General features: G+C 46.4%; 2 protein-coding genes across 3 annotated transcripts in view; one reads left to right on the top strand and one right to left on the bottom strand.

Moving 5' to 3' along the window:
- Positions 1-10382, bottom strand: part of slc41a2b (solute carrier family 41 member 2b) — a 35081-nt gene extending 24699 nt beyond the window's left edge. The window contains exons 1-7 of the mRNA XM_080851077.1: positions 10285-10382; positions 8779-9416; positions 7538-7645; positions 5736-5807; positions 4937-5081; positions 3866-4012; positions 162-309 (exon numbers count right to left, since the gene is read on the bottom strand). Coding sequence (XP_080707203.1) covers positions 162-309; positions 3866-4012; positions 4937-5081; positions 5736-5807; positions 7538-7645; positions 8779-9321 — 1163 coding nt within the window. The 5' untranslated portion in view covers positions 9322-9416; positions 10285-10382. The remainder of the gene's footprint in view (positions 1-161; positions 310-3865; positions 4013-4936; positions 5082-5735; positions 5808-7537; positions 7646-8778; positions 9417-10284) is intronic.
- An 87-nt stretch (positions 10383-10469) lies between these two features.
- Positions 10470-12351, top strand: nopchap1 (NOP protein chaperone 1). Of its 2 annotated transcripts, none has more exons than XM_080850955.1 (4): positions 10470-10590; positions 11304-11387; positions 11483-11616; positions 11790-12351. In XM_080850955.1, exons 1-4 carry the CDS (start codon positions 10533-10535, stop codon positions 11967-11969), a joined length of 456 nt encoding a protein of 151 aa, XP_080707081.1. In that variant the 5' UTR covers positions 10470-10532; the 3' UTR covers positions 11970-12351. The 2 variants fall into 2 exon arrangements, with proteins under 2 accessions (XP_080707081.1, XP_080707080.1); XM_080850954.1 differs by lacking the exon at positions 10470-10590 and adding an exon at positions 10912-11027.
- The last annotated feature ends 229 nt before the right edge of the window (positions 12352-12580 follow it).

Raw genomic sequence — 12580 nt, 5'->3', positions numbered from 1 at the left:
GATACGGGGGCATATACTGTATATTTGTGTCAATATTGTGTGCAATTGTATATATGAATATGTGCATGTATATGCAAGTGTGTTTGATGTGTGTGTGTGTGTGTGTGTGTGTGTGTGTGTGTGTGTGTGTGTGTGTGTGTGTGTGTCTGTCTGTCTGGTACCTGCTGATTATCATGGCGGTGATGACGGGCTCCCAGCCTGAGTAGAGCAGCGTGCGGCTGGCCGGGTGCTTGGAAGAGATGACGATCCACAGAGGAGTCAGAGACAGGAAGAAGGCACACACCAGTGATGACACGTACGGGTGAGAGTCTGAGGGGAGACCAGGGGTGGGGGTGGGGGTGGGGGGAGAACATTAGATAGGGTGAGACAAATGAAAAGAGAAAGAGAGATACACAGAGGATGGAACAATGGAAAGAGAGAATGACAGATGAAACAAAAAGGAAAACAAAGGATCACATGGCAAAAGTAAGAGGGCAAAAGAGCAATATTGAGATAGGGAGAGAGAGTGAAGGGAGAGAGAGTGAGGAGAGAGAGGGGAGAGAGAGTGAAGGGAGAGAGAGTGAGGAGAGAGAGTGAAGGGGGAAAGGGAGAGATGGGAGAGAGTGAAGGGGGAAAGGGAGAGAGAGCGAAGGGAGAGAGAGTGAGGAGAGAGAGGGAGAGAGAGTGAAGGGGGAAAGGGAGAGATGGGAGAGAGTGAAGGGGGATAGGGAGAGAGAGTGAACGGAGAGAGAGTGAGGAGGGAGAGGGAGAGAGAGTGAAGGGAGAGAGAGGGAGGAGAGAGAGGGGAGAGAGTGAAGGGGGAAAGGGAGAGAAAGTGAAGGGAGAGAGAGTGAGGAGAGAGAGGGAGAGAGAGTGAAGGGAGAGAGAGTGAGGAGCGAGAGGGAGAGAGAGTGAAGGGGGAAAGGGAGAGAGAGGGAAAGAGAGTGAGGGGCGAGAGAGTGGGGAGGAGAGCGAGACAGAGAGTCACTTCAACTAAAAAAAGAGAAGATGCAGGGATCCCACAGAGCCATGCTGTGGCGTGGGACTCATAGTATCCTATTGAGCTGGCAGACAGTGGAAGTTTCTGGAAAAAGCCCAGGCAGGCCAGGAATACAGCCTAATGGAAACTGCCCAGAGCCTCAGGCCGCTCATGTGGCCGCTTACATCAACAGCCCTCTGCTCTCCCTCCAAGCATTAGTCAGCAGTCTAGGCCGCTGAGGACTATACCAAACACACACACACACACACACACACACACACACACACTCTCTCTCTCCCTCTGCCTCTCTCTGCCTCTCTCTCTCTGTCTCTGTCTCTGTCTCTGTCTCTGTCTCTGTCTCTGTCTCTGTCTCTGTCTCTGTCTCTGTCTCTCTCCCTCACACACATACTGATGACCATTCTTACATCCAATTGCAGCATCCAGACAACACCGAACAACACACACTGATGCTGTTGCCGCAAGCTGTCTGCAGTGGACCACACACACACACATTCATGTGCAGATGTAAACATAGAAGTACAGCAATATATTTAGAAACAAAGACACACAGACACACACACAAACAGTACCCTGAAAGACATTAGTCAAAATCCCCACCCTAATATGCCCGCTCTCCTTTCACAGCCTGGGCTTTTGTGTCCAACTAAGAAATATCTTCCATATCCCCTACTTAATCACTGTGTACAATACATCACTGTAGAGACAGTGGAAATGTCCTTAACACAACCCAAACTCAACCCACACACACACACACACACACACACACACACACACACACACACACACACACACACTCTCTGAGGGAAACAGGTGTCTGGACCCAACTCAGCGTGCCCTCTCAGGCCAGGTGTTTCTCCTACTACACCAAAGTCACCCTGACTGCCTCCAACAACAACACTCTTACTGGCCTGACATGGACAAACACTACTTTATTTAACCCAAATAATTCACTTCCAAACACACACTCACACACACACATGGTTCTTGTCTCATTATGCACTAATACCCATCCCAGAAACAGTCACGGCTGCCTGCTCCGGTGCCTGACCATAATGACAGGCTAGACCTGGAAAACAGAGGCCCAGGCTGTGGGTCCTCAGCCGGCACCAGCGGGCTGGAATGGCCTGGCAAGTGCCTGACCAGAAACGCTCCCGCCGCTGCTGCTATCCAGCTCCAGAGCTGTGAACCCGCTGACCCTCTGAGTCACGGGGGAACAGAAAGAAAAAAAAAGGAGAGAGAGACAGGGAGAGGAACAGAGACAACAAACAAACACGAAAATAACGTTTGAGAGAGAGAGAGAGAGAGAGAGAGAGAGAGAGAGAGGTGGAGGATGAGGACGAAGGGTGAGGAGGCTGTTTTTAGACAGAGTGGGCGTCCGCTGGGCATGGCCATGGGCATGGGCTGTTTGTCTGCCCACGTGATGGCACACACAGGTTTGCGGCGCCCTGGAGGAGGCTGGAGCTGGATGGACACCCGGGCTGGCACAGACCTCCGCAGCTCCCTCACCTCATTTCACCTCGCCGCGCGGTTTACAAGAGCCTGAGGAGGAGTGTGTGTGTGTGTGTGTGTGTGTGTGTGTGTGTGTGTGTGTGTGTGTGCGTGTGTGTGTACTGTGTGGGAGATAGGATGACCGGTTGCTGGTCATCAGTGTGTGCCATTAAGGAAAAGTGCTTCTATTTAGCACTGAGCATATAAACCATCATTCAACTCTCTCTCACACTGTGTGTGTGTGTGTATGTGTGTGTGTATGTGTGTGTGTGTGTTTGTTTGCGTGCATCTGTGGTGTAAGGAGCGACATTCACTGCAAACCCTCTGACAGACTCCTACCTAGCATGCAGACAGATTTACACAAAATTCTCACCATGAAACGCTCTCTGTTAAGTAATGCTGCATCTTTCCCTTCCTTCACAGGGCGCACACAGTCACACACACATACACACACACACACACACTCACACACATACACAAACTTCTTCCATTTATGTTTGCCTCTGGAGTCAAATGCAGGCCTGGAGTGTTTCCACTTTCACCATGAGTAACACTGGAAAGCTGACCTGACGACATGGGAAGCACGGTGACTGCTAGTGACTTCACACATCATCCTCACATTCACCAACGTTACGATGACGCGCACCTTCTAAGTTGTCTTTTTTTCCCCTCAGTCCAACATTGTGGTTTGTCGCTACGATACGGATGTGTTCTGACCCATGATGGCCACCATTGGGCAAAACAGTTCTCCTTTGCCATTCCGTCAGGGTGATCTTTCCATACCAATGCATTTACATCTGATAGTTAGACTTCCCTACAGAACCTCCAGTGAAAAGATAGCATGCATTTCCATGCACTTATCAGCATATATGCACAACTGCACCCTTGGCTTTTATAATTGTCCGGTGTTTTGCCCTGATAACTCAATACATTAAGAGGGAGATAAACACTGAAGTTCTATTCATTTTGTTTTATCAAGGTCGATGGACATTCAAGTACACTCTGTTTGACATTGCAGGCTTCACTTCATCCAACAGGGAACAACTCTAGTAATATCTTCTGCACTCATGAAGAGCAAGAGTGCCACCTGTTGCCACTAGGAAAACGCTACACCCGTTTAAAAACATGGAGCCATGTAAGTAGGTCCAGTTGCGTTTACAAAATTAACAGCGCCCTCTTGTGGTAAAAAAAAGGTCTACTTGTCGGGCCATTCAGAGTCAGGGTTCCAACCTAAATTATACAACATTACAGACAGAGTGAAAGCCACTCAGTTCCCATCCCCATCCTCTTAATATCTCTCTCTTCTTCTTTTTTCCACTCACACACACACACACACACAGAGTGACTGAGAGAGAGAAAGACATAGAATAACACACACATCCACACACACACACTTACCCAGGCAATTGTAGAGCCCCTGGCTAATCCATGCCAGAATGGCCAGAGTGATGAGGTCACCAAAACTGGCAGCGATTGGCGTGGCAACGTTGTCTGGGTTGATGCCCGTTTTCTTGGAACCCACGATGACCCCCACCATGATTATGCCTGCAGCACAAAGCAGAAGAGAGAAAGGTCAGGTTCAGGTCAATTGCACGGAGGACATGAGAGTAGCAAAATGATCTTGGATCTTCTCACGATCTTATCCTGCTTTCACTGAGGAAGTCAACTTCTCTGGGGTAGTTCTCTACTGGGCATCTCTCACGGCTCTATACCTAAGGCTAAAGGCCTTTTTATGGTTCTACCGTTACTCAGTGGTAATGCAGTTGCCTTGACAGACTCGTTTACATTTATGGTTCTCCGACGATTGTGGGTGTTGTATTTGCACATAAAAGTTGTTTGCTTAGATTTTGTAAAAGTTACAGAGAAATAGACACTGTGCAATGTAAAAACCCTGTTTTTGTAACTGAATAATACATCTGAGGGGATTTGCAAGCTGTCTGAGCCAGCTATCTAAATGTTGGCATACTACTACCCACAAGGTAAACAGCGATGTATTGACAGATTGACGGAGTCGGATAGTTAAAAAATTTGGGAGGTGCGCATCAGGCCACGGAGAGGTGCTTGGAGAGGGTTTGCAACGTCGGAGAGGGCTCTCCGTGTCTCCGAAAATGGACGACCATAAATTGCCCTTAAGGCTGAAATAGTTGTTCAGTGGAAACACACTATGGCATGATTGAAGAGAAACTATACACTCATAACACTCATAGAGTCAGTGGTCAGTTTACATATATGTGACGCAGTGTCTTGTTATGTACATGAGACTTTCACAAAAGCTGTGTGGAGCATGCAACCAATAGGCACAGCAGCACAGCACTAACTTTGGATTTCCAGGTGATTTAGAAATCAGTCTTCTGTACATGACCAACAACAAATGGAATAAAAAGAAGCAAACATAAGCACACTGTACACTTTGGTACAGAGTCCTTTGCCATCAGTGGCAACCCCGGTTGACCCCCGATGACCTCTGACCTTGGAGCAGCGATGCGATGAAGGCAGTGGCCACGCTCGCGGAGCACATCAGCACGGCGTGACTCATCTGGAACTTTCCCTGGGGGATCCAGCCCAGCACCACGGCCGCCACGGCCGCCAGGAAGCCCACCACTGTCGCCTGCACCTGATGGGGGCGAGGAAGAGGAGGCAGAGGATGAAGTGGGGGAGCGTTTATGATCTGTTTAATAGCCGGACTCCAATCCTCCAATTCTGTCAATCATTTAACCGACTGAGGGACTCCAGCTGTCCAACAAGACACACAAGACATCCCTCTCTCATACCGGTTCAGGTTTTATGGACCCTCATTATGTTCTTATCTCAACAATAACTCTCACTTAAGACTAACAATGATAAAGGAGTTTGCTATTGAGTATGAGTTTTCTGTTACTATCATGAATAAATGCCTAACTGAAAAAGAGTTATTCTGTGCAAGGTGCTATAACATTAAAGTCATTCCACTGAGATCCACTGTATGAAGTGCATTCAGAGATACAAATTATAGCTTATATAAGATAGCAGTATAGTATAATTTTTACTCCATATTGCATAGGATCACATAAATCTTTCATACGTATGACTCTCCAGTTTTTAAGGACGAGTAATATCACAAACAAATCATTATTGACACCCAGAATTGATCTCTCTGGTCTTATCAGACCATCAGTGTCTTATCAGCGCTCTTAATTGACGGCCATAATTACCAGTGCTCAGAGAGATTAGATAAAGCCTGACAGGCCCCTGATAAAGGAGGATGTTCTGAGAGGAAGCTGCTGTTTACCTGTTTGAGGGCCAGGTTCCCTATGATGAGATTCCACTTCTCTATGGGTGAGTCCATCTTCCCCACGTTCACCTACGGGGGAGCGAGACACACACACACTGATTCAGGCCACTTGAGCCAACAGATTCACCTGCCCTTACTTGGGTGTTTAACCACAACAATTAATATTGCATACGAGAGGAAGAGGATAATGATTCCATGCTGCAGATGGCTTTAACCCAAAGCGAATGACATCGGGCTAAGTGTTGCCAGTGATAGACATTTGTGCTAAAAGGAAATAGAAAACCTCTGGCAATGGCCTCAGATATGCCAGGGCTGCACACTCTAGTAAACCACCTAAGCGAGGAGAAGGGAGCTGTGGGTCAGAGCAAGAGACAAGCTGTCGCCAGATCCTGTGGGCATTGGGTGCACCAGTCAGAGAGAGAGAGGTGAGGGGAGGGGCCAACACTGCACAGAGGAGTGATTCTCTACTCTACCAACTCTGGACCTTAAGCTCAAACAGAGGGAGTTTGTGTGTGTGTGTGTGTGTGTGTGTGTGTGTGTGTGTGTGTGTGTCTGTTTGTGGACATGATGGAGTAGAAACTTATACAGAGGGACAAAGAGAGAGAGAGAGAGAAGAGAGAGCGAGAGAGAGAGAAAAAGACAGAGAGAGGCGAGGGGGGAGAAAGAAAGAGTGAGGGTAAGGGGAACAATAAAGAGTGACTGTAACTAGCATGTAGGTGCAAGGTTGCCAGGCAGTTGTTTTCTCACAAAGGCGTGAAGTGTTTGAGACCTGGGTGGGGAACAAAGCAATAGCAATGCAGAATACCCCCCTGCCCCCCTGCCCCCCTGCCCCTCTGCTCCACTCCCAGCTCTCACCCCTCCCCTCCTGCTCTTCTACCCTGGATCTGTTTACTGTTCCAGCTCGAGGTGGAACGACAGATTTGCCGGGGTAACACCAGCCTGCTCTGACTGCCAGAGAGACTATGGACCTCTGGAGGGCCTGGCCCAGAAAAGAGGGAGAGAGGGGAGATTTTGTCTGTGTGTGTGTGTGTGTGTGTGTGTGTGCTCCTGAAACACTGCCAGTTCAGCACATTCCTCCCATAATACCTATTCCATGTGCCAGAGCCAGAGTCAGGCAAGCCTTCGGGTGCAGCATTATATCACCAGAATGGGTCGACTCTATATCTCTCATTCACTTTACCTCACACACTTAAATACATACACTCTAAATTAGATACTATATTACGACAGCATATACTGGGGAGACTTCATCTCAGAACTCCTTTTACCTGACTGCGCAGCCACAGACAGTAATAACAGGGCCGGGACCACATGTCTACGAGTGATCGACGGCCTCAGCGAGGACTCTACCTGCTGGGGATCAACCAGCATGACTGGGTGTCACCGCAGAGGACAAGCCTGGGCAAAGAGTCGCTCGAGGTTGCACTGTCGACGTCTCTGGTTAAATCCCCGTAGGGCTTTAGAGCGCTAGCCACGCAGCTATTACCAGACGTGTCAATTGGGAAAAGGACCTATCTGGAGTCGTTTATGACGGGGCTGGCCAAAGGAGGCAGCGCGTCAGTTGGCTTCATAAAGGAGGGATACGTTCACAGTTCGTAGAAGCAAAGGAGATCATTATAGTGTTTGTCTGGCCAGGTAAAATGGTAATTATGAGATGGATATATGACCTGGAGGAAGGAAGGCGGGAGCGAAATACTAAGAGAGATGAAGGAGGTAAACAGAGGGAAAAAGAGAAAAAGAAGGAGAGGAAAATGTGTACATTTTCATAGAGAAGTTTGCGTGTTTGTCTGTCTACATACCGCTGTGGAAAGTCGAGAAGCCAGAGTCATCTCTAGGTTCCCCTTTAGTCCGAGCAGAGCTGGAACCAGGATGAAAATCTCTGTGATGTTCTTGAAGGCATCCCAGTGCTGTCAGCGGAGAGAGGAGAGGAGGAGTGGAGAGATGGGAAAGAGAGTAGATAAAGAAAAGTGGCAAAAGAGAAAAACATTGAACATTAGGGGCATGGTGAAAGAAGGATGCAGTGGATTAAAGTGGCCGAACTGAACCACTGAAAATGCAACGTTCAAGTGGGCTTCAATCAAACAGACATGAGCCCACTTCATAGTTAGCATACTGAGTTACAGCCCAACATTGCAGAACAGAGCAATAACCAGGGGATCCTGATAGAAGGTCTTCCAACATTTTATATCATAAGGCAATAAAACCTACTATCTACCACAGCCAGACAGTTAGATTCAGCTTTCATGATATGCTTCCTGTTTAATCTGAAAGACTTTCTAGTAGAACATGAAGAGGAAGCGGGCAAAAGACAAAGGCCCACTTTCATTTCCTGGAGTTCTGATTGCTTTATTGCAAGAAAACAACTGTGGTTACCGGTTGAGTTTAATATTCAATATCGATACAGACAGATGTTCTCTTTGTCTGTGTGATGTGAATGTAATGTCTATTTAATCTGTCACAGTTTGCCTATAGTAGGCAGGGATTGGGGAATTGTATTTTACACTTCACTTTGAGATAACCAGTAACACTTAACATTTAAGCAGTGCTTTTCAGAATCAAAACAAAGCTTGAATAAGCCATACGCTCATTGCAAAAGGTGAACCTTTGAACCAGTGAGGTATCCCTGCGTGCTCGACTCAAGTATCAAATAACAACCCTACTGCTTTAAGTGCAGTGATGGGTGATAATGTTTTTCGATTTTTTTTTTTTTTATTGCTTGTTTGGTTAGCTTGGAATCAGCCATTTCAACTGTAACTAGTGCGGCTACTGCATACATCCAAGACCATGCCTTCATGATGGAATGAAGTACAACAGAACAACATTCTGAACTGGTTGGACATGTGGTCACCCATGGGGCTTAATGCCATCATTTAGATATTGAGAAAAGCTGGCTCAGCAACAAGACTAATAAGCTTTCAGGTTCTTATTGGCATGCAATGATTACCAAGAACATAGAGAACTATGTAGGCCTATTTGGGCTTTGCATTCCGGCCTAATGATGTAGAGAACAGGGTGTACTTGTGTGCAACGCTCAGCTCACCTGCACCACGTCCAGCACCATGCCAGCCGAGACTGTGCCAAAGCCAGCCAGCAGGAAGGGCACCACGATCTGCAGGGCCATGGCCAGGGGCGACTCTTTGGGCATGTTGCGTCCCATGGGCGGCCTCCATACCTCCACTTCTTCCTCATGTTCTTCTTCTTCTTCTTCCTCTTCCCCAACGTCCTCTCCATCCTCCTCTCCCGAGAGCTGCCCATTAGGCAGCATGGGCTGGGTCTCGCTGAAGCGACCGTCTCCAAGGTCACCTGCCGACAGAGGTGAGCGGGGGGTGCGGTCCAAGTGCCGGTGGGCTCTGTTCTCGCGGTGGTAGCTGTTGCCTAGTACCAGGTCAGGCTTGGCGGAGCAACTACCGACACCGCCGCCACCGGTCAGCTCCGACATGACCAGCCGCTCCTCCTGGAGGGCGCTGTAGCCTGCTGGCACCATGGTCTGCAGCAGGGAGGACACACGGCCTCCGGACAGGATGCCCCAGCTATGGCCCAGACTGCCCACGGCGGAGGAGCCCCCAGTGGTGCGGAGGTTCATGATGAAGGTGGCAGCCAGGTTGGGTCATCTCCTTTGGGCTACAGGGTGGTGATATGGGAGGGGGACTGACTACAGTGGGTCCTGCCACATGGAACCTGGGATATAAAGACGAGCTTTAACATTATCGCATCTGACACATACACACAAAAACGCCAGAGACATGCAAGTCCAGCTCCAACCTTCAAAGCTCCGTACAATTCTCTAGCATTAGTCAGATGTATGTACTGAATAGAAATTCTCCTTAATTAAAATTCTCCCTCAGTACGTTATCTTCATTATTTAATTAGACTGCACCAAAATAAAATCTCAAACATGAAATAGTTGTCTCGCAAAGCAACGTGTTTTGTTATCATCACGTCAAGCTATTAACCTTCCTAGCTGATTCCTTGTACCATTGAGAAGTGAGAAGGGGCATCATAAATAACTGTCCTGCTGTAACTTAGTGAAGCTGTGCTACGTCTGAACAGCAGTTCGCGAACTCTCTGATAAAACGTTTCAAGTGTTGCGCTTTAACGTCTGCTAAACACTAAATAGGCAGGAATTTGATGTTTTCCATGCAATTAGATGCAACAGAAAACCACAGCCATAGAAATGACCCAAACTAGCTAGTCGGGTTAGCTCACTCAGCTAGCAACATCCAGCTAACGATGCAAGAAAATAAGTTATCATCATTGCATTTCCCCCCAAATACTCTTAGTTGCAAAAGTATTTGTTAAGACCCGTGTTTTACAGATATATAATCACATCTGAATTGCGCATTTGGCGTGCTCAAAATGCGAGCAAATCTGAAACAAAATGTTCTATCTCGGTGGGATAAATAAAAAAAATCCCCCCTAATGGAAACCATTCACGGGAGTACCACGCAGACACAAGCGAAATTCAGACCGAAAGATACAGTGTCAAGTCCTAATAATATCAAAAGAAAACAGAACGCTGGTCATCATGAAAAGCAACGTTCATTACCTGAAGGACTGGTTCACTACGACGTAGAGGTACAAGATGATCTCTCGTTCCCTTGCTTCTCTGACAGTCTGTCGCGTCACTGTAGAAGTGCCACACAGCAACTCATGCCAAGTGAGTCAGTACGCGTGCGCTCACCAATGTGTCCAATGAATTTTGGCTATTTAAGACAGGAAGTCGAATGTAATGTTTATATATCTTGAGGCTATTGGAAGGTAAATCTTTTTAAGTGCACACCAGTAGGACACCCCATGACACAAAACCTTTGTTTCTTGGATGGAAAACTAAAGAACAGCTTCAATAATTCAGGTATCTAAAGCCATTATTGAATGGGTATCGACAACTGTCTTTTTAATTACATTTTTACACTCATAAACATATTCATATTTGCGTTATGTCTACGATTAAAACACGTGCCATCTGACACTTGCTATGGAACATGACCCTTTTAACCCAAAGCCATGTCTATGCTTTTATTTAAACTTTAAACAGAGCCTGTTCTCTGCCTCTACCATTAATACGAATCCACACCCACATCCATCCATAAGAGGGCGCGCTAGCAAAATAGCTCTTGTGAGCAGGACTGTGCCTAAGATATTTACACGGAAGTGACTCTCACATGTAGCTGCTGTGGTAGCCCTGCTCATGCCTGAACGTTCATGTGACCACAGGAAAAATGGAAGAGACAACACAAAATAAGCAAACCAGTTGTTCAAAAGAATTACTTTCATGCGGGAATGGAGGAGGTAGGTTAGCTGGCATAACTCGCGGGATAATATGTCACTTTTGTCATTTCAGTAAACTCTTTCAAGAGGTTAAGGAGACGTACCAATTTCGCGAACGATAGCTAGCTAGCATAGTTAATATGTGCTTCCATAAAGTAGCATTTTGATTGAATTTACACCATCTACTCTTCTACTAGACTGCATTTCGTCTAACAAGCTGATGATACAGATGTTACCTTACTATTTTATTATCAACTGTCTGACTTCCCCAAGTATCTGTCTTCCTGTGCTACGCAGCCATCCATGAAAAACTCCTTTTGAAATCCAAAGTGCCGAGTAGGCCGGCCTCTCTTCAGACCACCAGAGTTCCTAGAAGTAATGGTAGGTTGTTCAGCCATTCCAGTGCGAATTTTAAGAGTGTTGAAGTGCAAGTTGATAAGCATGTTACAGCTTTATTTGACTGTGTTCGTTTTCAGTACTGGATAGGCTTCAGAGTTTTCTACCACAGATGGCCCAGGCTAATGAGTCCTTAAAGCAGCAGATGGACTCACTCCCTGCGGGTCACTTTGACATTGAAAATACTGACGATGCAGAAAAAGTTATTGAAATGGTGAGTCAACTTAATGTACATGAAAAACTTTTGTTACAGGAAGTTGTTACTTTCTCCTTTTGTAACCGTTTGATGTTTTAAATGTATCACAGTCATGCCTTGTTACTTTGTGATATCTCAGACCTCCTTCATGGCTGTGAAATCTTGAATCTTGTTGTTCATGTAATTCACAGGACGTAGCACTTGTGGAACTCAGTGACTCGGACAGCGGCGCTGAATCATCGGAAGAAGACCGCTCTGAGGACAGTTCGGACAATGATACAGAAGAGGAAGAGGAGAAACTCCAACTCCCAGGAGACTGTAAGAGGAAAAAGAGGGCCAATATTGAGGTTCTTGATAAGGATGGAATGTAGGTTTTAACACTGAACATTTCTCTTTGAGCATGGGACTCGTTAACATAACGTGGATGTTGTGACATCCACAGTGCAGGTGATTTTTTTTTTTTTCTCCCAGCCATTTTCACTATGGACTATCTCTGTTTGTGGGTGCATTTGTTCATCCTGAGTTGAATTCATGTAAAGAGGACTTATTTTGAAACTCCTACAACTGAGAAGATATGAGCCTTTGTGACTGATGTGAGATTGTGGCCTGAACAGATGGGGTCATTTTTTGCTCAGTGGAATCTGCAAGAGACTATCAATGCTCTTTGTTGCTGAGGTGGAGTTGGTCACTGCAACAATGTCCTTTGCCTGAATGACTTGGTCAACAGGATACAACTTTCTTTAACCTTTTTTACTGCATATTTTATTTTAGATCAAGTCATTGCAAGTTTTATCAATGTGCTAATAAGTTGAAGATATGTTCTGGGATAAGCCATGCTAGATTCAGGATCTGTCTCAAAATGCTTGCTTTCATTATAAAAGACAAATCAAAGGAATATTTTGTGAAACTCTGGATCCTCTTATCTGAACCACATGGTATGAATAGCTGTACCCCAGCAGTTGCCCCTAATAGAGTCATATGT

This window comes from Sprattus sprattus (genome assembly GCF_963457725.1).
Source record: "Sprattus sprattus genome assembly, chromosome: 14".
NCBI classification, from domain to species: domain Eukaryota; kingdom Metazoa; phylum Chordata; class Actinopteri; order Clupeiformes; family Clupeidae; genus Sprattus; species Sprattus sprattus.
This window is presented reverse-complemented; position numbering and strand designations above follow the sequence as displayed.